The 24,175-nt window shown below is 54.2% G+C and overlaps 7 protein-coding genes across 7 annotated transcripts; 3 read left to right on the plus strand and 4 right to left on the minus strand.

Annotated features, from left to right (window-relative positions):
- Window positions 1–338: 338 nt before the first annotated feature.
- On the plus strand, window positions 339–2,268 carry J4E92_009839 (uncharacterized protein; the record flags this gene model as incomplete). The annotated part of the gene is made up of 2 exons (XM_051501181.1): window positions 339–1,548; window positions 1,595–2,268. The coding sequence occupies 2 exons, from the start codon at window positions 339–341 to the stop codon at window positions 2,266–2,268; spliced, it is 1,884 nt and encodes a 627-aa protein (XP_051348566.1).
- Window positions 2,269–3,532: 1,264 nt separating this feature from the next.
- Window positions 3,533–4,823, plus strand: J4E92_009840 (uncharacterized protein; the record flags this gene model as incomplete). Its single annotated transcript, XM_051501182.1, has 2 exons — window positions 3,533–3,662; window positions 3,874–4,823. 2 exons carry the CDS (start codon window positions 3,533–3,535, stop codon window positions 4,821–4,823), a joined length of 1,080 nt encoding a protein of 359 aa, XP_051348567.1.
- A 518-nt stretch (window positions 4,824–5,341) lies between these two features.
- J4E92_009841 (uncharacterized protein) lies at window positions 5,342–7,744 on the minus strand (the record flags this gene model as incomplete). The annotated part of the gene is made up of 5 exons (XM_051501183.1): window positions 5,342–5,541; window positions 5,592–6,030; window positions 6,083–7,015; window positions 7,062–7,166; window positions 7,220–7,744. 5 exons carry the CDS (start codon window positions 7,742–7,744, stop codon window positions 5,342–5,344), a joined length of 2,202 nt encoding a protein of 733 aa, XP_051348568.1.
- Window positions 7,745–13,621: 5,877 nt separating this feature from the next.
- J4E92_009842 (uncharacterized protein) lies at window positions 13,622–15,390 on the minus strand (the record flags this gene model as incomplete). Its single annotated transcript, XM_051501184.1, has 3 exons — window positions 13,622–14,043; window positions 14,096–14,795; window positions 14,842–15,390. The coding sequence occupies 3 exons, from the start codon at window positions 15,388–15,390 to the stop codon at window positions 13,622–13,624; spliced, it is 1,671 nt and encodes a 556-aa protein (XP_051348569.1).
- Window positions 15,391–16,881: 1,491 nt separating this feature from the next.
- J4E92_009843 (uncharacterized protein) lies at window positions 16,882–17,805 on the minus strand (the record flags this gene model as incomplete). The annotated part of the gene is made up of 3 exons (XM_051501185.1): window positions 16,882–17,191; window positions 17,248–17,477; window positions 17,533–17,805. The coding sequence occupies 3 exons, from the start codon at window positions 17,803–17,805 to the stop codon at window positions 16,882–16,884; spliced, it is 813 nt and encodes a 270-aa protein (XP_051348570.1).
- Window positions 17,806–19,062: 1,257 nt separating this feature from the next.
- On the minus strand, window positions 19,063–19,629 carry J4E92_009844 (uncharacterized protein; the record flags this gene model as incomplete). The annotated part of the gene is made up of 1 exon (XM_051501186.1): window positions 19,063–19,629. The coding sequence occupies one exon, from the start codon at window positions 19,627–19,629 to the stop codon at window positions 19,063–19,065; it is 567 nt and encodes a 188-aa protein (XP_051348571.1).
- A 2,614-nt stretch (window positions 19,630–22,243) lies between these two features.
- J4E92_009845 (uncharacterized protein) lies at window positions 22,244–23,352 on the plus strand (the record flags this gene model as incomplete). The annotated part of the gene is made up of 2 exons (XM_051501187.1): window positions 22,244–22,594; window positions 22,651–23,352. The coding sequence occupies 2 exons, from the start codon at window positions 22,244–22,246 to the stop codon at window positions 23,350–23,352; spliced, it is 1,053 nt and encodes a 350-aa protein (XP_051348572.1).
- Between the last annotated feature and the right edge of the window lie 823 nt (window positions 23,353–24,175).

The raw sequence follows: 24,175 nt of genomic DNA on the forward strand, positions 1-24,175 counted from the left end.
GGATATTCAACGCCTCAATGGAAACGCCCAAAGGTGGGAGAAAGTCGTGGTAGCGTCGAGTGAGAGCAGAGTGGCAGTCGGTTGACCGTTGCGGCTCTCTTTGTCTGGCGCGCGACTGCCAAGACTTTGTCCGTGCTCGTCATTCCCAGATTCATCGTCCGCTCTACCAACCGCGACATCACCAACCCCGACGCGCCTGCCAACTCCACCCACCGCGCCTGCCCGCCGAACACGTCCCGTCGCAAGCGCTACCGAGCCCCGAACATACTGCCGCCGGATGACGCGCCGATAGAATCCCTCTGCCAGCGCGACTCCCCGAAAGGGACGAGCTGCCCACCATGGCCTACCCGAACAACTACCAGTATCCGCCCCCGGGCCAGCAGCCCCCGCCGCCCGTGCAAACGCAGAATCTGGGCCACCAGCAGCAGCCGCGCGCCTTCTCACCGCAGAATTACCAGCAGTCGCCGACCGCCCTGTCCCCGACCATGGGCAGCGGCATTCCTCCGAATAAGCGACAGCGCCTGTCGCCAAACCCGCCATCGCCTGCGCCGTACCAGTCGCCTTTTGGCATACCTGGCGCGCCCCAATACCCTCCCTCTCCGTACACCGCCTCCCCTCAGACGCCTGGCTACCACTCACTGCCCACCTCGCCCGCTGCGATGCAGCCTCCGCCCTTCCACCAGCCTCAGCCCTATCAGCACCCGAATGGACAGCCTCCAGCGCCCCAGGGCTCTATGCCGCCACCCAAGGTCCCTTACAGCAAGACTGGCGATAGTTCGGAATTAGAGAAGGCGAATGCGCGCGACCTGGACGTCAATAACATTAGCGATGTGCTCACAGGATCTGGTATCGATCTGCGCGCCGAAGAGGACAACCTGCTGCACAACTATAGGAGCTTCAACTCACAAGCATCGGGCTCCACAGCATCACCACATGCTAGCTTCAACAACTGGAGCCAGCAGTCGGGCCATGGCGCATTCCAAGGGACCGGCGCACTTAGTCAAGAAATGACCAAGGAGCAGCATGAAGCCGAGTTCATCAGGAAGCACGAGCAAGCCGCCAGGATCCTGAACGAGTCAGCCCAGCAGCCGCTGAATGACCCGTTCCTGTCAGCGAGTGTCCTAAGACATCGCATCGCGAAACGTGGCTATGAACACGGTATCCAGATCAATGTAGATGGCTTGTTCGACAAGATCCCAGACAAGGGCCAGCAAGAGATCGCACGTACCACTGCAGCCGGCGCCAACGGCGAACAAATCGTAGGCCTGGAGGCTGCCAGTCTACTGAACCAGAACGCTCCACTTGTGGAGATTCTGACGCTGATATCGCTGGCTGCCGAGGAACGTGTCCGGACCATAGTGGAGGACTCTTTTGCTTTATGCCAAGGTCGCCAAAATACTTCACATGGCATCATTCCTCCACAGATGCTTGATCTTGCTGTGGTGGACGAGGGCGCATCAGAGAAAATGGCTCCGCCAGTCAACATCTTGAAGACGCCGTGGGAGGCAACAGACAGTGCTGTCAGCCCTACAGCGACAGCCAGCAAGGGTATGTTTGTTTTGAATATTTTCCAGTTTATTGCTAATCGTCTTAGGCGTTCCCAATGCGGGACGATTACCAACGCCTCCAAGCGAAGCACCCCCAACCCCTCAGCGAACATACCAAAACGTCAACCACGTTGCCATTGCACTTACGAAGCGCGTCAATGACGACTACAAGTGGGAGCAGGAACGCCTCCGCAAGCGCGCGAAGCGTCAAGCAGGCGCCTCGGCCTCCTCAGCAGATGCGCCAGCTGCCCCAATACCCATGCCGGAACCTGTGACAAAGAAGGCTTTGGCATTCGCCAAGAAGCAGAGTCAGTCAGACGTTGTCGTGTTTGGCAAAGCCAACGAGACCGCCAGTATGGCGCTTGGTGGCAAGAAGAAGAAATACTCATGGATGACTGGCGGTGGTGGTGGACCAGCATCGGGTGCCTATACACCACGACCGGCTGCAGCAACAGGTGGCAGTGGCGCCGCTACACCTGCGGTCCAAGCGCCCGAAAAGGCTCTCATGGGCAAGAAGCGCAAGTTCGGCGACACCATTGAGCAGACCGAAACAGGCGCCGGTATCCAGCTCCGTGATCTGATTCACGTGCTAGATAACGACGGACGAGAGAAGAAGACGCTCACAGTCATCCTGGCGCGTCTCAAGAACACGGAAAAGGATACTAAGCCCGAGGTCAACAAGCCGGCGCCTGCTGTACCTGGTCCGGGTGTAAGAGCTTAGGCTCTACCTTTATTTGCATTATCAGCGTTGGCGTTAAACGGAGGGATGTCAAGTGAAGAGGACAGAACTTGTGACACATTATTTGCATTATATCCCCAAGGGCTGGGGTAAAACTTTCATCGATGAGAGATGAACGATTAGGTACCTTCGAATGGGATGGGTTTCGTGCTAAGGGTATCACGTTCACTGGGGTGAAGTAGCTAAATGATCCCCAAGAACAATATCTACAGAAGATATCATCAACCGGCTTTCGAATTTGTGTTCTTCACGATGCTACTCAGCGAGTCAGAACATCTCTATCGGTAGCCTTGATGCAAGAAGATCTAATCACGCCTACAGTGCTACTTCCAATGCGTATACAGATCTACGCGCCAGACGCGCCAATAGCAAGCGTTCCGGAGTAGCGCCGATATGCTCAGCCTCGTATGTTCGACTGCGGCACAGTTGCAAGCATTTTGGGTGCCTGTGAACAGCTCCGCTCAGTGCGGTTGCCTTTTCGCTCTCTTGATCACAGTTTGATTATACATCTATTTACCTATCGTTGTTCGAGACGTTGTTATGTACCATATCTCAAGACGGCCGCTCACCACTCTTGCCTTGTGTACTGTTCGAACGCATAACAAACGCTTATCCATCAGCAGAGGGCTGGTAAGTTGGCAAGGAGCTCCCGTCTATACACGCTCAATTACAAGGCCTGGACAAACACGTCTTTCCCGAGCAGCTTTTTCCACATCAACGCATTCAGAACAGTCTTTCGGTGAAGGTACGCCATCCCCCATCCTCATCACGCAATTCCTACCGTAATGCTAAGCTGAACACAGATTTTGACCCCTACATCTACACAAAAGGGCGCTGGCTCCGTAACGATGCAATCGAGCGAAAAGCACGGTTTATACAATTCGACTTTGACGCTTTGTGTCGCAAGATCATAGCACTATGCCCCGGTGCCCACTCCATTACATCATGTGAGAAGATTGAAGGCGGAAGCAACCGGGTTTTTGTCTTCCACATTGACAATGGGGAACGTCTCGTTGCGAAACTGCCGTTTTCTGTGGCGGGCCCACCGAGGTATACGACGGGTTCGGAGGTTGCTACTGTGGAGTACTGTACGTTCTGATCTCAAGAATTGGAACATGAGAAGTGTGGTAAAGTAAATCACTGACATTTTATTTCATTAGTGCAAAGCAAGACCAGTATCCCCATTCCTAAGATTCTGGACTGGAGCGACGACGCTTCCAACACCATTGGAAGCGAATACATCATCATGGAACATGCACCGGGCGTCTGCTTGGCTTCGAAATGGCACGAAATGACAGAGGTTCAGCGAACATTGTGCATGGAACCCATCTACCAGAAAATGAAAGAAGCCGCCAACCTCGCATTCCCTGCGTATGGTAGTATCTATCGAACTGACACACCGTACATCGAGGGTTCTACAATCTCGCTAGACTCAGAATTCTGCATCGGACCAAGTTGCGACGACTTGTACTGGGATACTGATCCCACCTCACCGAAGTATTATCACGATACCAAGCCCAACCGAGGACCATGTAAGCCAACACCCATCATCCCAGTATCAGCGCAACATCCTCATCATCCCCCCAGGGCCCGACCTCTCCACCTTCAGCTCCGCCCTCACCGACGTAGGCCTCTCGCGCCTCCCATTCGCCAGCATCGCCTCTTCCCTCCGCCTCCCGTCCTACCACGGCACCATCTCAGAACACAAAGTCCTACTAGAATACTGCCGCGCAATAACAAAACAAATGATCCAAACTACGCTCATGCAAACGGTGTCCACGCCCATACTATTCCACCCAGATCTGCATTCTCGGAACATCTTCGTCTCGGATGAGGATCCAACGGTCCTCACGGCGATACTAGACTGGCAGTCTTCAGCTGTACAGCCAGCGTTTTGGTACGCGGACTCCACACCTGACTTTGCACGGAAAGAAGCAGTGGAAGTCGTTGCGAAGGATGATAGACAAGTGATAGCAGGAGATCAAGGACAAGAACAAGAACGAGAACAAAAACAACCAATATACACGCCCGCCAGCACCCTCCGCGCAGAAGCCTTCGACCACCTAATCCACTCCCATCTCCCCCTTGCAATGCTCATCCCCCGTACAATGGACGAAGCCTACCTCCGCCCCTTCACCTACGGCCACAGATCCTGGCTGCACGGTGCCACCCCCTTCCGCGAGGAACTCATCCAGACGTCGCGGCGATGGGGGGAACTAGGTTTCTCAACCGTGGGACCATGTGCGTATCCCATGCCTAGCCGAGAAGAATATGCTGCGCATTGGGAAAAGTATAACGAGTTCGAGGCCCGACACACAATGAAGATGGAGATGCAGAGACTGCTGGGTGTACAGAGTGGGGGGTGGGTGTGGGCGGATATGTATGAAGTGACGAATAAGGCGCAGAAGGAGTGGTTTGAGGAGGCGATGGAGGGGGCGGTGGGGGAACGCGGGGAGAGGGTGTGGGTTAGTGAGGAGGGGGAGAGGTTGACGGAGGCGGAGATTAGAGATACTTGGCCGTTTGATTTGGAGGATTGAGGGGGTGGGGTGGGGTGCATGGCGGTTTGTGTATGATAGGTTTTGTGCTTGTATGCATCTCTGCTCAATGTACAACAGTATCTCTTCTCATAGCTGTATTGTTGGCCATCACTATGATTAGAAGGCACTCAACATGTCGACAGTCTCGTTCCTTCGACGAACGTAAGCGTGAGCGATACTTGAACAAGGAACGATCGGAACGCCAAGCAGCACCAATTGAAACAATGATAAAGATTTTGCTATTTCAAACGTTTGAATCGGGGTATGCTTATATAACATCATCAATCGCTTTGGACCAGATCGTCAGGAAAAAGATTGGCCCACAAAACAAGATAAAAGAGGACGCGCGCGCAGAAGAGACAGTCGCAATCATGGTCCTCGTCTACCCATACATCGTGCCCAGTATCCCGGTAGTAAAATGTCCAAAAGTATGTTTGCTCTCCCGCAGATTAACAACTTTTTCGAAAAACAGTCGTGCGTAGTTTGCTCGGTAATTATCAAGATGCGATTGCCCCTGTTTATCTGAAGCGAGCAGTGCAGCGGCCCATGACCTCGCCCTGGCAGACGAGCTCGGCATTGAATTCGGATCCGTCGAGCGTGAGGTAGATATCAAAGTAGACGCGGTAGAAAGTACCTTGAGGGGTATCCATGCGTTCAAAGTCTTTTTCGAGATTCTTTCGTGAGAGGTCAGATGTGAGGGTGACGACTTCCTTGATGCCTAGTTCGCTGTTAACACATGCGCTTCACATATGCAGTTCTGTTACTTACGAGGGTCTTTGGTGTACTCTGGGCAGACGTCGTCATCGCATGCGTAGAGTATATCCTCGTACATGAGTGTCGCACCAGGCGCGACTTGCCTGAAGAACGAGACCTTAACTGGCTCGCCAATCTTGACTCTTTGGCCCTTTTGCACGAAAATCTGGCGCGTGTACTTGCAGCGATCTTTGCCGTCAAGAGACGGAACACGGTATTGTTCGGGGTGGTGACCCTCCTTGAATGGCTGGAGAGTGGCCATGAGGTAATGCCTACGCGCAACACGGTGTGTGACAATTCGCTCTGTGATACCGGCTGTGACGGCTCCCTTGACGATGGCGGCGACGGAGTCCATGGGACGGACGACCTTTGACTGAAATTGGGGCGGGACGTGGAGTTTGATTTGTTGGAAGAGATATTCGGAGGCACCGAAACCACCGACCACCAAGACATTCTACTATAATCAGCACTGAAAGTGACGTGTATCGACATCTGTGACTGCTTACCTGCAACGACCTGTTCTGTGCCTGAATAGCAATAATCTGGTTCCTGACAAGCTCGAGAATGCGGTTCACCACAGGCTCAAAGCACTGTAGAATCTCCTCATTGGTGAAGGTCATGTACCCCTCCTCAATGCCAGCCTCGGGGAATTCAGCCTCGATACCGACGTCGACAGCCCACTTTTGACCATTGTTTCGGAAGTCGGCTTTTATCCTGTTCTCGAAGTCCATGATGCATTTGGCGTACACTTTACCGGCTGTCTTGGAGCCATCTGGGAGTTTCATCTTCCTGATCTTGGCTCGCAGGATGTTGCTGAAGTTGCGGTTGAGCGCAGTGGAACCACATGAGTCTCCGGATCCAGCTGTGCACTCGGCGACGGAGAAGGGCTGCTCTTCTTCGACTTCGTAGGCGATCAAATCGACAGTGCCACCACCGCAATCGACAATGAGGACGGCGTCGTGTATCTTGAGGTTGAGCAGACCGGTCTTTGAGCAGAACATGGCGGCGGCTTCGGGTTCGGTGATGAGGGTCAGTCGGTTGTCATTCTCGTCCCGCAAGAAACCAGCCTGAATGGCAGCCGCACGCGTTGCAGCCTTTCCAGCGTCGTTCCAGATGGCGGGCACTGTCAGGTAGTATCTGATGTTGCGCTCCTCACGGTTGAAGACCTCACCAAGTGTCTTCTGCAGCTGGTTCCGCATGGCCTGGCGAAGGTGGAAGAGGTAGTCGGCGGCGACATCGATCTCAGACTTGCCCGGGGGTAGCGGCGGGAGGTTGATGGGGTCGATGTATGTGTTTCCGGACAGCATGAGCTGCAGCTTGAACCATTCGACCTTTTGCACACCAGGCTTGGGGTAGCCCGTGGGGGCCAAGGCATCGGCGATGTCAGGACCCCATCCGACTACCTTCTGGTACTGGTCGTAGTAGAGGACGGTCGGAATCTGGGAAGGGTTAGCGGGTGCATGTGGAGGGGTCGGTCTAGCGCACCTTCTGCTTTGTCTGGTTGCCCGCGCCAGGCCATTCGGTGATGATGTCTTCCTTGGCCTCGGTGTTGGTCGCAAAGGCGAATGCGACGCCGGAGAAGGTGGTGCCCTGTGTGGCATGGTTAGCTGCGGCTGCGTCCGGGGGTGTCTGAGGCTACTCACAAAGTCGATGCCCACAATGAGCTGGGCCTTGGAGCGACCTTCACCTGCTACCTCTGCCATGCCCGAGGGCCTATTGTACGTTGCGGGGGGACCATGAGGGGCAGGAGCTCCCGGCGGAGGAGCGCCGTAGCCCTGGCCGTACTGTCCAGCTCCCGGCGGGCCCTGGGGAGGATAGCCAGGCGGCCCAGCCTGCGGCGGGTAGCCCATAGGCGTCTGCTGGGGCGGGTAGCCAGGCGCGCCCGTGTTGATGGGCGGCAGAGGGCTCGCGGGCCGGCCGTGCTGTTGTTGCGGCGCACCGAGGCCGCCGGGCGGGGCATAGGTATATGAGGGCGGGCGGCCCAGGGGGTTTTGCTGGTTCATGGGGAGCGAGGTGCTGCTCGAATTCGAAGCCTGGGGCGATAGCGACGTCGGTCGTTGCGCTCCCGTGGGGGCGGGATTGCCTTGGGGCGTGGGCGAGGGATTGTGTGAGGAACTCTTGCGTTTCGAACCCACTAGGTTCTTGAAACGGGCGTTCATGGAACTCATGAGAGAGGAGGGAGGAGGGCTGGTCAGGCGGGAGGGGTGCGGTGCAGGATATCTGGGAGCAGTGCTGCGGCTGACAGCAAGCTGGGCGCGGTCCAAACGGCGCAAGCTGCAAGGCTGTGTGAAGGAAAGCCCGCCAACGCGGTGCGGCGCAGTCCCGGAATTGGCTGGGGCAGCTGGAGGATAGGCAAAGTATCCTCGAGCAAGACACGGCAGATGCAGCGCGCGCACACCCAACAGTTGACCTTCCTGGCCACGGCGCTTGCTGGCGAAATTGACGCGGCGGGGTGAATTGTACACAAAGAGCGGGTCACTCTCCGCCGGTCAGCATCCTGGGCATCCTACGCCACATACTAAGGCCATTGCCCACGACCAGCCACGTCGAGCCGCTGTCAAACACGTCTGTTCAGTCCAGTTCCCAGCGGTACCCTAGCGACATGCAACGACTATTCCCGGCTGAACACCACGTGCTGAGCAGGGCCGACTCTCAAGAGGACAGGATAGTTTCCTCAAGCACTCTGGCGGCCTGACCAATCCATCAACGATGCATCCGTCTTACAAGCCCGAGCTGGGTGGGTCCGCTGCACACTGCTCACCTCAGCACTCTAGATGCCTGAGGTTGCACGTTGCGGATGCCTTGCCTTATGCGAGCAATGGGTTCGAATTGCACAGGTACAAGCTTGACATCTCTGCGCAGTTTGCAAGTCCGTCCTATCTTCGCGTTTCTTTGTTCCGATGCCCATCGATGCCATGCTACGGACCCACTAAACTCTCCACACCAGGGTCCGTAAGGCTGGTGTCTAAACTTGGAACCGGCCCTGTTCGGTCACGGTATGCTAGCGTCGAATTGTGCAGCACGTTAACCAGTACATCTTAGACTTGCGTGCGTATGTTTGAGACTCGATCAAAATTTCCAATGGCAATGTCTTGATGCTATGCGAAGTATGTGCTAAAATGATTTCAAGATGCGACCATCCAACGTGCCAATGTACCCAGTGTACCCAGTGTATCCAATGTGTCCGATGTACCATGTTCCAGTGTATCCAACGTAAAACGCCAACAAGTATCCCACCGCCCTATCCAAAAGTCGTGTAGAATGCTCGCCTGTGTACCATAACCCCCAATGCTGTATCCGCGATCATCCCACCAGCCCACTCCCAAACGCCAGCCAAGCCAACACCCCCGACACAACCAACAACATTACCGCAACCACAAACATCGCAACAATATTCTCAACCGAGTACCTCACATCATCCGGCCTCACCACATCCACACCAATCTGACTCTCCTCGTCTTCCTCGCGACCCTCGTGCTGACCACGGGGTACATACTGCACGAGCGTGTCGCGATAAGACTGACGGACTGCGATTGCGTATGGTGGTGGTGCGTCGGCTGGATAGAAAGCATCGTTGGATTGGTGATGTAATTCCGTCGACTGTGTGTACGCGTGGGAGACGAGGTGGGCGAGGGGGACGTCATCGGCGTCTGGGGTGTGGGGTGGTGAGTCTGTGTATGGTTGGTAGGGTGGACTGCGTCGTGACTGCCGTTGGTGGGTCGGTGAAGTAGTTTGACGCGTCGAGGGTGCTGTTTCTGTTGGTGTTGGGGGGTCGTCGCGGTAGGGCTCTTCGTCTGCGTAGGGAGGAGGCGTTGCGGACAGCGGTTTTATGGTCGCGGATGAGTCTGAGGAGCTGGGTGATGTTTGGTGGGTAGACGATGTTATTTGATCCCGTGCCGGAGAGTCGCGATATGGTGTAGTAGTAGTGTTCTGCGCAATGATTAGCTGACGTGACTCCAAAAGGGAGGATGAGTTGAATGCATACCTCCATGATGAGCTTCCAAAGCCAGGTACAATGCGTTCTCTTTCAAATATGCCTCCCACACTGCCAAAAGAGCGTCCAATTCCCTCAAGCACTGCCAAAGAAGCTGCGGTAAGCTATGTCACCAAGATGCTGTTGAGCGCGATCAGTAGAGGCTGCGGCACGTTACACAGCACAGGAGGTTAGCAGTCGCGTAATCACAGGCACATATCAAGTTGGAGAGCACAAGGCAGCTGCGACAGGCGTCCAAGGCCTTCCGCAGCAGCGGCGCAGTAGTCCATGGCTGCCCCCATCAGATGGCTGGGGGGTAGCTTCGGCATCCATGCGCTGTGACGATTTGTGGCTATAGCGGGGACTTGTAGGTTTAGCGCTTAGGCTCCACGCTCCTGGCTACGCCGCTGCCGGGCCGGCAAGGCAGACATTATGACATCGGCATGCCGTTGGATTTGATCGACTATCGCGAAAGAATACACGCCAATATCCTCATGTCAAAGGAGTCTTCTGCATAGCAGATTCTGTCGAGTTCTCCCATCTCTCAACAAGGCTTGCAGCCAATATCAGTGCTTCCCAAGTTCCGAAGAGGAAGGACCATCGCACCGCCACAGTTCCGAAACTCTGACCCGCGACGCGACAATTGCCTGACATTTCAGGAACGCGTTTCAGGATGAAAATAGGAAGCGTTCGAGATTGCAAGCGCACGCATGGTGAACAGTTCCACCTGAATATGACAAATGTCGCGACGGCCTGCACAGTCGGCAAGGGGGACGCGAGCCAGCTGCAGTGCACCGCACCTTGAAGCTTCAGCGTGCACGCGCTGTGTACATCACAAAAACATCGACGCAAATACACCAAAGACATAGTAAGCATTCTTTCATTAAACTGACCTCTGCTCTAGTTATACGTCCAATCTTACTTCCCAAAATCTCCGAACGCAATGTTTCCCTCAACACCTCTGCGTCTCCGCACTGTTCATAGCAGAATGTTCAGACCCTCTGTCGATCTACCCACGGTATTCTTCCTCACCGCCAAAACTTCATACCAAAATTTACAGTCATTGACTCGTCAAAGGGTTGCGTATCTCTGGATTCAGTCTCCTATTTACTTCCCTGAAGTTTTTCTGGTGGCATTCTTCCTACCTCATCCTACAGTCCCTTTCTCACGTGTGGTTCACGATGCTTCAGTCTAGACGCGAATGCAAGACCGTTCGCAGACAGGCATTACTTACTGTGCCCTTCTTGTTCTACTTCGACCACGTCGTGGAAGTTCGTCATTGGATTCGCTCTCACTCGGGCACTCGTCGTTCTCTGACCCGGCGCCATCCTGGGGGGAGGTCTGGTTGACGACCCGCAACACCCTTCCGCTACTCGATTCATTCCTGGAGGAGTTCTCCGGCGAGGTGCCGTTGGTAAGCGAAGGAGCTTCCGTAAAATCCCCGTCGAAATCCGCGAACTGCGATTGATCGATCGATCCGCTGTGGTTGTCTGGATTCGGTTCTTCGTAGAGCCCTTCGTAGAAAGCCAGATCATCATCAGCAAGGTTACCCTCTGAAGTTTCAGCGCTGTTTTGTGTGTAATACCAGCCGGTAGGAGCGCTTGCCGGGACAGAGCCTTCTGATGATAGCGATACTGCTGCATTACGCACTCTCAGTGGCCCCTGACGTACATAGTGCGGGAAAGACGAATTATTTTCTTCATCGCGTTCGTCGTCAGCGTCTGCCGAGCTGTTATCATCGACGTGACGCGTATCGTTAGCCCACCAGCGCTCAACCCCAGGGTCTCCGGAACCACCGTTTGGGACCGAGGACGAGAGAAAACGGGATTCAGCTGAACCTGCTTCTTCAAACGACTCCTCATCAAGAGAGAATCGTCGAAATGCCGGTACTGCCTCTGCTGCGTCATCTGATCCGCCGTCGCCAACACATTCCCGCTCATTCCCACAATCCCCAAACTCACCATCCTGGGACGAGCAAAGCGAAAAACGAGATTTCGCCGGAACAGCATCTTCGACCGACCATTCATCTGAAAAGAAACGCCGAGCTGCTAGGAATGCTTCTGACATGCCGTCTGCAACGTCGTCTTGTCTATCGACGTGATATTCCGGGTAGTCTGGCCATGACGATGACGACAAAACTGAGGCGTCGTCTGGAATATCAATATCAGCCCGGTAGCACAGTGACGCTGAAGCTGCGAGTTGTGCGCGGAAGTTGATGTCCTTATTATCGAAAGATCCGTAGCTCGATGATAGCGACGGTGGAGAAGGATCTGTCCACGTACGATTCATGACACGCAGACGCGGACAGGATCCATCCTCTACCATATCGGCGTAAGAACGATACTGCGGGCTGCCTACCTGAGGGAGCTCGTAGCATTCAACATGGGAGTAGGTCGCACCTTTGACGTTCGCACCTTCCCATTGCTGTGAGTTGGTATTAGCAAAGTCCGGGGGTACGGAATGTGAATGGCGTCCAGGTCCCCCGTATCCGACATCAACATCTCGTAAGAAATACGCATCTGCCTCACCACCAGGGTGATAACAAAGCATATCCATATCATCTTGTTGATCCCGCGACGGCAGCCGTGGACGATTCCGGTACCTGACAGCGTTAGAGCGTTGAAGACATACCGCAGCCGGAGGAGGCGGCCGCGGCATGTTTAGCTTTTCCGTCCTAGCCAGTTTGGCGAGTACAGAAAAAGGCTCTTCGTCGCTAATAGAATCACCAATCGATGATGGCGATGGCGAAGGCGTCCGTGAACGCTGCCTAACAACCTCCACAGCACTCTTGATAAGATTGGAGACACTGGAGACGACTTCCTTGACCTGGGGTACACAAGCCTGCCCGTGTCTCCCATCTTTCTTCTCCCCATATCCCCGGCCTCGCATGCCAATATCCTCTTCAGTCATCCCACTCGTCTCAGGCACCATAACCATACTCTCCATCAAGCGTCGCGGTTGCTCATCAGCAGTGGAGATTTTCGGAGCCGTCATATCCAAGCTCAGCCTTTCCCGGAACCTGGAGGAGCCGGCAGGACGGTTAGTATACCGGGGTGTTGCTGAGGAAGGATAGACACGTACGAATTGGTTTTTTTGTTGGGTTGAGGGGAGTTTGGCGGCGGCGGTGGAGGTGGAGGGGTTGGCATGTTGGGGGTGAGAGGTGTGCGCGTGGTTGTGTATGTCTGTAAAGGTCATCGTTTTTGTGCCGACGGCTTTGGGTTTTTCGGAAGGTGTGGTGGTGGTGGTGGTTTCGGTTGGTCGTTTGGTTGGCTTGTTATTGCGCATCTTCAAGAATGCTAGAATCTGTGTCGAGCCGAACGTCATATTGGTGTATGTGTGATAGATTTCGAAATTATTCTTGATCGTTTGGCTGGACCGTAAGTCGCGAATCGGTAGCTCAGTGTCTTTCCAATATGTCTTAGCTGAATACTTCACTAAGCTTTCCGACTTTCACGGTGGTGTTTGCTGCAAGGGGACTATTCGGGAATAGTTCAGGTCCCTGTTTTATACAGAGCATTGCTTCTAGCGATGTCTGCGAACATCTACGATTTGACTCTTGTGCAAGAACGCGGATGGCCAAGATGAGTCATGCCACGCTGACATTGTGAGTATAGAGCGAGTGGATGTCTGATGTTGAACGGATCGATTCGGTCAGAGTGGTCGGTTTCATGGATCAATAGGACTCGTGGCGCGAAGTAAAGACACAGCATATCGAATGCAGTGAAAGTCAAATGCGCACTTGGTGGCTGTAATTATGTCGTTATATTGATCATCTTCTACCGGAGACTGTCTGACGTTTCGTAGCCCCCCTAAAATGTAAGTCTTCACCCCGCTACAAACTGAGAGCCAGCCCATTGTACATCATTCTGCCGCGACTTTGTGATCGCATAGATATGATACGACAAGGATATCCAGTTCATGAAGTGATGTTCAGTACATAAACAGAGTCGTGGCCAACTTATAAATATTCCAAGACTCGGGTATATTGCGTAAAAAGATCAACACCTTCAATGACGCGTCCGAACCCGTCATGCAGGATATTTGGGGTATCATGGACTTCGTGACTGGAAGTTTACGCGGTAAGGTTCTCAAGGTTATCAGCCTTACTGAGTCGCCTGACGCCCTCCGCCTTCCTGTCTTCCGCAAGAAGGGAAGCAAATTTACTAGCCTTTCTGATCTGGGGTCCCTTCCAGTAGAAGACGTAGATGGGTGCCACGACCAAACAAGACAGGCATGCCAGCAGGGTAGTGGCGTACTCGGACTTCTGGGGACTGGAAGATGCAAGGTTGTTGTACATCGGTGTGGCGTACATGGCGGAAATACCGGCGAGGAAATCACGAGCGAACGCGTTTCCTCCGGTGGCCGAAGCCGAGTATGGTCCGTAGGCGGCGATCATGTAATCGACTGAGGAGTAGTAGATGGCGAAGTTTGCCAGTCCGACGAGGAAGGAGAAGATCATCGGCGCGATCCAATGGGTTTGTGGTGGTCCCATACCTGTGTCGCTATTAGTTGAAGTTCAATCGATGTTGTTCGGAAATCAACTTACAAGTCCAGGCAAATCCAAACAGCCCAATAGGCTCGAAGAGCGCAAGCAGAAGAAGCGGCTTCAACCGTCGCTCTGGTGTCATCCAGTCGGGGCCGTTCTTCTTGCGCAGGTGATCATCGCGCCAGAACCAAGGCCAGTACAAGAAGTAGGTGAAGAAGTAAGCGGCGTTGATAGGAATGAAAGCCCATGCGACTTGAAGTGTGCCGAAACCGAAGTTGTTCGGGAATGTGACGTTGAATGCTTCCAGGAACGTGAAGATCAGAGCGTCGGAGAAACCGGAGAGTAGCGACAGGCACAAGACGATTGGTTCTCGAACGAACATCTCAAACGGACGGAGCCAGATCTTCCCGGCTTCCCTGAGGGAAATTCGTGGCGATTTAAGTTCATTCGGTCCGTAAATGTTGGGATCCTCGCCGGTCTTGCGACGTCTCTTGGCCTCGCGATCGATGAGAATGGTAGCTCGGCTCTCGGGCATGAAGAAGTGTACTGCTTGCACAGCAACACCGAAGATCAACTGGATCCAAAAGTTCCATTGCCAGGAAAGGTATTTTTCGATAGGGCCACCGATGACACCACCAATAGAGGTTCCGATCGTAGACGACAAGACGATAAAGCACAGCGGCCAGTGCTGCGTCTCTGGTTCGTACATATCCGCGATTAGACCAAGAGTCACACTGCCTCCTGCGGTGGAGAGACCACCCTAATACTCATCAGCATTTGAAGTACTAAGTACGGAGGAGACTTACAAGAGCTCTGCAGACTATAATGGTGGCGAAGTTCGGTGCAACAGAGCATGGAATTTCCCAGATGTTGATAAGGAACATGCTGAGCTGCAGAATCGGCCATCTACCAAACTCTTCACTCCATGGCGCCCATAGCTCGCAGCCAAAGGAATAGAAGACCAAATAGATCATCTGTCCAACGCGCGCTGCCTGTGCGCTGATTCCGAAGTGTTCGGAGATGGGGTTGACGGCGCTAGGATAGACCGACGTGTTGAAGTTCATGGAGATTTGGATTCCAGCGATGGAAGCCAGGTACATGGCCTTCTTCCACTTGGGCCATGAGTATGCGAGCTTATCCCAGCACTCCCATTCTCTCAGCTCGCGCTTCCCGTCTGCACGGATCATCGAAGGATGGTGGTTTCCTTGAGGGTCGACAGGGACATCGACATGCCACTTCTCCTCCTCGCTAGTCTCGGCTGGGATGCTTGGGCGTCGCGAGGTATCATCTTTCTCAGAAATTGGGCCTGACCCAGCTCGGGCGGGCGAAGGGTGCCTGGACTCGCGTTCCGTCATCGTAGGGTGGGCTGGACGAAGAAGCTGGAGATGAGAGTCGGGGTGCGGGTTGGGGTATTAAGGCCCTCTTGAACCCAACAAAAGTCCACATTTGGCATCCACCTCCAGAATGACGTCTGAGGAGAAAGCCCGTTGCGAAGAACGACTCTCCACTCAGAGAGGGGCCTGTCACAATGGGATCCATTGTTGCGAACCCATTTCGTACAAAATCGGCCTAAAATTTGACGTTGAGATCGGGGTGATAGATGCCATCGACGACATCGACAACCTGGGCGATGAAGTGTGTCTCGGGGTGGGCCTAGCCTGGCCATGTCGGGGTGCTCTTTGGCGGTTATGTCTTGTGGACCCAACTATGTGACGGTAAGCTTCGTCCATGCAGCGAAAAACTAGTCGTTATGTGCTTAATCCACTTCTTGCCGACGTGCGCTCACCTCCCGACAGGCCAAACGTCCGTAGATCTGCATGCGGCTCAAGCAAAGAATGGGCCAAGTGGGTCGAAAACCCACAAGTTCTCAAGCAGCTAAGGCGGTCACCCGATAATGCTTGACTTATTTGGCTTCCTTGTGTCCGTTACAAATACAGGTACGCTCGTAAGAGAATTGCCTCGCTCTAATCGCGTTGCGACGTTGACGAAATCTTTCAGACTGTCGCGTCTGAGTGGGTCAATGGCACCTCAGGCAGGCAGCAAGAAAGAGTCTTTATCGGCTCCAGCAGCGGCATGTAAGAATGCGGTCTGGCAATTGATCATCATGCCGTAGTCGTCCGATTGGGGTATAGATGGCAAGAGGCTCTGCGGGCGACGGATGCAGGTGCAGGGTGGTGAAAACTCTTAGCTCAGTTGCATGACATCATGGCGCATGAACGCGAGATCCGCCGCGGCAGCAACACCAGAGCCAATCCTCACGATGCTTTCAGGTCGGTCTCGACCGGGCGTCGCACATACTCCTTAGAGTAACCTACCCGGGCTCTTTTGTGCACGGTGTTGTGAGTCGTGTTGCACGTTTTCCCCACCCGCATATCTCCACTGCTTGACCTGTGTGCATCCACTGTTCTACGCACGTGTTCCCCGCTGACGTTGATTGATAAGAGGGTACATGCTAGCCATCTTAGGTCTCTTCGAGTCTCATCGTAAAAGTTAGAAAGCTTGAACTCGCAAAGTAAGATTGTTTATCAGGTGATACACAGAGCCTGAAGATAACAAGGTCAATTCGGACATGCTCATTCACCAAATAGTCCGAAGAAAGTTTATACGAGCAATCAATATTCGTCTCTATTATTTTCTACCAATTTCTCAAAGCAAAAAGCGCCAATGACCGCAGACCCAAGAGTGAAAAACCAGCTCTAGATCAATTGCAAGCCATGCATATAAACGTGGTATCACATAAACTAAAATAATGCCATTCTTGCATACAACCTCCGTCCGTCCATCATCACAACGATAGATGAACCCACCGTAATCACACCAGAAAAAGAAGCTTCGAATTGTCCACCTTACAAGACGGCGACAGCGGCAACAATAGCAGCCGCCGCAGAGCCGATGAAGCTCTGGGCGCTGAAACCAGCCGCGGTGTTGGCAGTCTGCTGGGCAGGAGCACCGCTGGCAGTACCGCTAGCATCGCCACCTGCAGCGCCACCAGAGGTGCCATCAGTGCCAGAGTTTGCGCCGCCGCCGGCAGAGGGCGAGGTAGGTGTGTTTCCAGACGCGCCACCGGAGCCAGCAGCTTGGCCGGGGGAGAGGTTCTCAGTAGCTTGAGCGGCGAGGGCGACGAAGGCTTCCATTGTCTTGTTGCCAGATGCGGGACTATTGGATATAGTGTTAGTGGATTGGTGTGATTTATACAAGAGAGTGTGGCTTACGCGTTGATGGCACCGACCATACCAGCCTGGCAATGCTTGCCTTGGGAGCAGTAGAACCATACGGGCTTCTCGTCTGCGACGCGGATGGTGTAGGTGAGGACTTGGCTTGTGGCGGTCAGGGAGGCGTTGGTGGGCATGAAGCCGGAGAAGAAGGCGTCGGTCTTGTTGCTCATGATGTTTTGGATGGGAGTGCATGGGTTGTCGAAGGTGGATTGGACGACGGAGTGGTTCTGTTGGGGTATTGTTAGTTGGAGAGATAGAAGTAGGGAGTATGGTAGGACGTACCTTCGGGTGGAATTGGAACTGGACAAGATCTCCGGGCTGTGCCTTGACGTTGGAGGGCGAGAAGGTCAGGCTTCCGTTGGGACCTCCGACCTGGACTACGTGCGTCATGACCATGCCTGCCATTGCGGCTGGCGTAGAGGTCGAGACACTGCCGAGTACTGCTGACGAGAGGGTCGGCTCAGTAGCAGAGCCCATGGACATGGACATGGAGGACTCCTGTGCGCACGCCAGGCCGAAGATGGCGGAGACGATGGTTGCTCTTGAGAAGTACATGTTGACTAGTGTATGTGGTGTTCGTTTGCGTAAAGGCGAATTGGGTATTAAGTATGCGATTCGTATTGCGATGCTCGTCTCGTCAAGAGAGTGGATGGGCGACTAGCGCTTTGGGTCGTGAAAAGTAGCGAGCTGGACTAGCCAGGTGTATATTAAAGATTGTGAAGAGGTAAGTAAAGAAAGATAGATGCAAAGGAAAATGCAACACAAAGTGACAAGAAACGTGGGATGCAGAGATGAAGAAAAGAGAGCCTGAGGTGACGGCTATAGGGCCATCTTAAGGCATGAAAGATTTGCATGCGTGGCTAGGGCGGTTACTAGCTATTCCGATACATGGGGTTGGTGTTGCGACACGTTAGAGGCGAGAGCTGCTTCAGCCTCCTGGTTCGGCTGAGGACCCTGTAAATGAGGCTTAAAACGGGTATATTTGTCTATAGCTTGCAGCGCGAACATCATCGCTGTGAGATGACTGCAACATTTGAAAAGCACGCAAGAGATAGTCGAAGATAACGCAGTACAGTGCGGTGCAAAGCAAAAAACAAATGCTTTTTCTAGTGTCGCGTCGACGATATCGCAATATTGGTGTTCGTCGAGATGCAGCTAGGTGTTGAGGGTGCGACGCGCTCCACGTTCCGGGTGTGTTTGAGCCGAACCCCATGATGCTTCAGACCACGCGCGGCAACGGCAATCTCAAGGCCGATCAAGCCAGGCAACCGGAAGATCTGTTTGCGAGATTGTGCATTACATGTCGGTCAGGCTGTGCAGTAGGAGTAACAGTCACCGACAAGATCTTGGAAACCAGGCGTCATGTGGTCATGTTTCAAACATGCCAGGCCGACGTGTCCTTCATTTGTTCATAGGTGTTTTCGGCCTGACTTCTGAAGAGTAGTTCGTTCTGAAAACGACAGATGAGTACATGTCCATGTTTCGGCCTTTTGACATCTCCACCTCTTACTGCCACGAGCCTTGGCCGTGGGCCGAACACCCGTCTTCGCTCGCAATGACTTGTGGTGTTCCAAAAATACCCTTACAGTTCTGTCATCCAAGGATAGGCTGCGAGGAGCGCATGTATGGTGCGGCGCAGTCCACGAGACCAGCGCTATGGTCGGTGTGAAGCTCCCCGTTGGTCGTCGCCTGGAGCTACATGCTAACCCCATATCCAAACAAGCCTGCATATATCCAGATAGTAGCTAGTTGTCCTTCTCATCTCGTCGCTGGTTTGCGCTGGATCTTCGTGTCGTCGTGTGTACAGCACTCTCAGAAGTCGAGCACAAGTTGGGGTGCCAGCTTCTCCAGATCTTCCACCTGGAGGAAACCATCGATGCTACCGCCATCCTTTGCCGCTGCCTTCATCTCGTCCTGGCTTCTGAGGAAAGCCTCCGTGACAAAGATGTCGATGTACTTGCCCACCAGCTTCATCGCACCGGTTTGTATTTGTATGTTCGGGTCTTCGAAGTTCTCTAGAAGTAGGCGTGCGAGGAGCGCTCGGGAAATAGCGGGTTCGTCGAGGGCGGCGGCTGCTGGCGGTGGATTGACTGTGGGTGCATCGTCCATGATGTCGTCAAAGTCGGAGATGTTCAGATCCTCCGCTAGCTCTTCGTCCTGGTCATCGTCGGATAGATCGATTACATCAGCAGCTGGTGTGAAGGCTGTCTTCGAGGGCCCCGCGCTGCTCTTCTTTGCGGCACCTGTCGCGCGGGATGCCGCCGCTGGGGCGCGTTTCGTCGCGGTGGATGCTTGAGAAGGCGCACCCACGGGTCTTGGTGGGTTGAAAGACGGGCCTTTCCGGCGCGCGGCATTCGCTGTCGCGTTCTTAGGTGGCATTGCGAGCTTAGATGGAGCTTGCGTTGAGTTGCGGGCGGTCAATGGAAGTCACGAGGTGTGGGCTGAGGCAGCGCTTGATGTTCGTGATAGTGCCCGCGCGATCCACAACACACCGCGCTCTCACGTGTACGTCATAAACTACAACAACACAACACTCGGATACCGAGGTCTGTAGCATTTGTTCGCTTCCATGACCCCAAAAGGGTTCAAGTTCATCCTCAGGCCATAAATCAAGGCGCCCCATCTCATATGAGGCCATTCGTTCGGTATTGCGCACCGTCCTCGGTGCTGCACAGCCTTTGGAATGGGCGCCTTATGTTGGTTAATCACATCTCCCAATCTTCCGCTATGCTACACCGCCACGGGTATGCACACTGTCACAGCCGAAATCTCTCTGGAAACTGTCTCTGATTGCCAAGCCAAACTACTTCAACCGACCGTTGAGCAGGTGTAAGAAACAACGTTATACGATGACGGAGAACACAGACCATCCTTCCTTCGTTTACGCGCCACAAGCCCACCTCAAAAGCTTGACATTGCATCGCAAGCCAGAATACGGGCCGCACGGTGGCGCCGTTCATTTCGTATTGATAATTACGGTTACTTGCGTAGTGTCCGCATTGGATCGAACCCTCACTATGGGGTATGTAGACTAATAACGTCGGTGTAATCGTGACTTGAGTATGGCGCGATGAGGCGGTTTCATCGAGACAAAGAGAGAGGCCAGCCGTTGTACTAGTTATCTAGTTGGGAGGCTGAGAGCCAATTGTGGGGAAATGAGATCGAGGTGCTACTATGCGACCGGTAGGGTACGTCGTTACACGGCGTAGGCAGCAGACAATTCGAAAGGGTCTTGACGTGCAGAGCGCCTGACACATAGTACATATATGGAGCTGTGCCACGAACAAAGAGGATTTTGTAAAGTCAGGGGGTTTTCTGCGCAGTGCGTTCCGATTGGTGCTGGTTCACCGTGGATTGGGAGAGTCATTTCGGGAGAAGTCGAGGCGCAGCGAACATGGTAGGAGCAAAGATGGGCGGTTGGCTATCTCCCAACTCCTTACACAGACGTGGCAGAGAAGGAGCAATAGCTTGAGTCGTTATCTAGGTACGGTCCATTGAATTTAAGTGGAGATTGCTAGGTCCCGTCGCTTTGGGGTCGAGACTGGGACAAACAAGAACTAGTACCTGCATCAGCTGTTTATCTCCCGCTCCTTTGCACACAAATTATTTGGGTACCCATGATGCGTGGAAGTGATTGAAGGATGAATGCCGGTGGCTGTCTCAGTGATTGGGTTGTGACGCGTGCAGTGTCGTGCCTTTCTGCATCTGGAAGGCATACGCACATCAGTGACCATGTCGGCGTTGGTGTCTGGTATGGCTTCGCTCGGCAGCGCGCCGAACTGCGGAGATGGAATGTGGCCACGACATGTGCCAGTGACCGCCGATGCTGTGCGAGCAAGGCGGCTCCAGGTAGAGTAGCGGATGCTGCTTCTTCCCGCCCGCGTACCTCCTGACGAAAGAGTGCAGGCAGACCAGAGACATGGCACGAGAGGCGCGGCCGTCGAACAGAGGTCGAGACTCCGGAGCGAGCGTCCAAGAAGAGCGGCTCCAGGCTAGGCTGAGTTTGGCGGGGTAGGAGGAGTGGCCGTCGACGGGGTTAGTGCGCGGGCTAGGAGCCAGCGTCAAACCTCGATTGAGTGGACCAGAGTGGTGTTGCGTTGTCGCTGAGATTGAGGCCAACGTCCTGGACCAGGGGGGACGGGGTTGCCCTTTCCCTTGTGGGCGATGCTATTTTCAACTGGCAGTCGCAGCGAGGGGTGAGGAAAGCGCGGTCGGCACAGCTGGCAGGTGCGGGTGGTGGCGCACCTGGAGCAGCAAACATGGCTTTCCTGAGAGCTGAGGGCTCGCTGGAGTCGCCGACACTCGACGCATCGCCAGATAAGGATGCAGCGCACAGCCGTCTTCAGCCAGGCCTCATGTCAGATACCCAGTCCGATCGTGTGCAGGCGCCCAAAACTGCATGGCGGGCGGCTGGCCCGTGTGCAGGTGATGCTGCAACTTGAGGCCGCACCCCTGTCGCTCTACCCGAGATGCTTGAGGCTTGGTGCTGCTTGGTGCTCAAGTGCACTGGCATGCGGCGACTATGGGAATATATCATACAGTGGTTCGCCGTGCTCTGCCCAGGGCCCATCTCCTGCATCTCTCCGACCAGCGCCTTCCTTTTGCAACTGCGGGGTGTTTGCTCAGTCGTCATCCATTCCTCAACCCTGGACTGCTACCGCCCATCACTTGCATCCTGCCGCACCATCTTCCACCACACCGTCAATCGATACACGGACTCCCCACGGACTCTCTCCCAGTTTCTGTTTCCTCCAGGCCGCTGATAACCAAACGCCACCGCGTCTCAATCCGGACCTCGTCTCACACTGCAAGATAGAGAAGCGCGCCGGGATCTGCGCTCTTGCATGTGCACCAACGCCTTTATCCATATCTAGGCAAATCCCATACCAGACAGATAACCCTGGTCGTTACTCTTATATCCTCAATTCCCCATCGTTTTCTCTCCTCCGTCATGCCCCATTCCGTCAACGACTCTACCTCGACCCAAGCCAAGATGTCACGCCCATCGTCCACCTCGACCTACTCCGGCAACAATGCATTTCCCCAACAGGCAGGCACCACCCTCCTCTCGCCGGAGAAAGCCAATGGACAGCTCTCACCCGCGCATTCACAGTTCTCTTTTGCCTCGTCGCCCCAGTCAGTCCAGGACATCGAGCACGACTCCCGGAACCGCGCCCCGAGTGCCGCCGCGGATGAAGTAGGTCCCCTGCGGCCCATGACTTCGCGCTCGCGTGCACAGTTCTACGAGGATCAATTCTCCTACAAGGACGGCATGGCGTCGTCGGCTCGCGACCGTGTGACCAAGGATGCCCCCATTGTAGCCGAGCTGCGGACAAACGTTATCGTAAGTTGTTATTCTGCCGAGCTCCACTCTTTTGGCAAATCACTAACCCGGCGTAGATCAAAGACGAATACACCCTGGTCACCGACCTCTCGCACCACCTCTCGACGCGCTATCAAAGGCCAGAAGCCTCCATCATGATAACGGTCAACCACTCAGCGTGTCTGCTCCTCGGGGGTTCGTTTGAGCCCACCTACATGCTCACCATTAACGCTCTGCCTGTGCAACTGCAACCCACGACCAACAAACGCAATGCCGCCCTGATTCAGACGTTCATGGCTGAGTCAATTGGCGTTGCGCCGGAGCGTGGCGTAGTCAAATTCGTACCCATCCCCGAAGAGAGCCTTGCCATGAACGGCATGACTATCCTCGGCGAAATTGAGCGCTTGGAGCGACAGCAAGCCGAGGAGACTGGTAGCAACATCAAGCGTGCCATGACCAAGAGCTCGCGCAGATCTGGTGTCTTCAAAGCAAAGAGTACCATGCAGCTGTCTCGTGGTCTATCCAAGGCTGACCATGGCGCAAGACCAGTCGTCACCACTGAGGTTTCTCACGACGCATCCCGCGATTCCGGAGTAGCTGTCAACGAGAAGATTGACGACAGCAGGATCGTCAACAAGAAGTCTGAACCCATACTCTCCAAGTTCGGCAAGAGGTCCGCGTCCGCCGCGCACCCAGCGCCGCCTCCTATTCCTGCCGACAGGCCTATGACTTCGGGAATGACCAAACGCAAGAGCTTCATGAGCGTCTTCCGCAAATGATCATCTACGAGCATCCGCTACATCGACAACATTGTCTAGCAGTCATTCCCTAATCAGCAAACGAAGACCTAGCATTCACCATATCGATTTTTAACGGCGTTTCACAAGGCACATGAAATCACTCTCTAGAATGAGGCGGCAACACAGACTCACCTGCTGTACTCCACCATCACGGCATCTGTCAGATTCTGCATACGGCGCTACACATGGGTCGAGTCGCAGAGTGCGACAAAATTGCATTACCAGGCGTTTGGGATGCGACACATCACATGCTGTTCATACGAATATACCCTTTTGCATTTCCTTTGTCGCAAAGCTCCAGTGAGCACTTGGGCTACATAGAATCATTAATGACACATCACTGCTTCAGTACATCGCAACGCCTTCTCCGTTTCTTACACATGCTGTTGATCTGCACTTCGCCGAGGAAGCACCTGCGCTTCACTCACCGCAATGGTGCCGTCTCCCGTGCCGTGAGCGCAATCGCAGACCCACGAGCCTGGATGCATGCTCGACCACGCCATTGAGATCTTCATTCAATCCAGATCCTCACAGATCTTTGCCATTTCAGAATTGTCTCGGGTACGCAAGCCCCATCTCAGATCGACAAACTTGCCGGGCGGTCACTAACAGAGAGAAGGGCCGGACGTTCACCTGCCGCGTGGCTAGATCAGAGACTACCAGACCGCCCGTGCTTGTCGAACGAAATCCAAGCCGGCGACGACTTCACGCACTCGGTTCAAACCTCAGTCTCACCGCGTAGCCCGATGTCCGTTTCCGCACTTCAACGCACCCATGTCTCAGCCCAGCGTCAGCAAACAAA

Source organism: Alternaria infectoria (genome assembly GCF_024043175.1).
Source record: "Alternaria infectoria strain BMP 0036 chromosome Unknown scaffold_28, whole genome shotgun sequence".
NCBI classification, from domain to species: domain Eukaryota; kingdom Fungi; phylum Ascomycota; class Dothideomycetes; order Pleosporales; family Pleosporaceae; genus Alternaria; species Alternaria infectoria.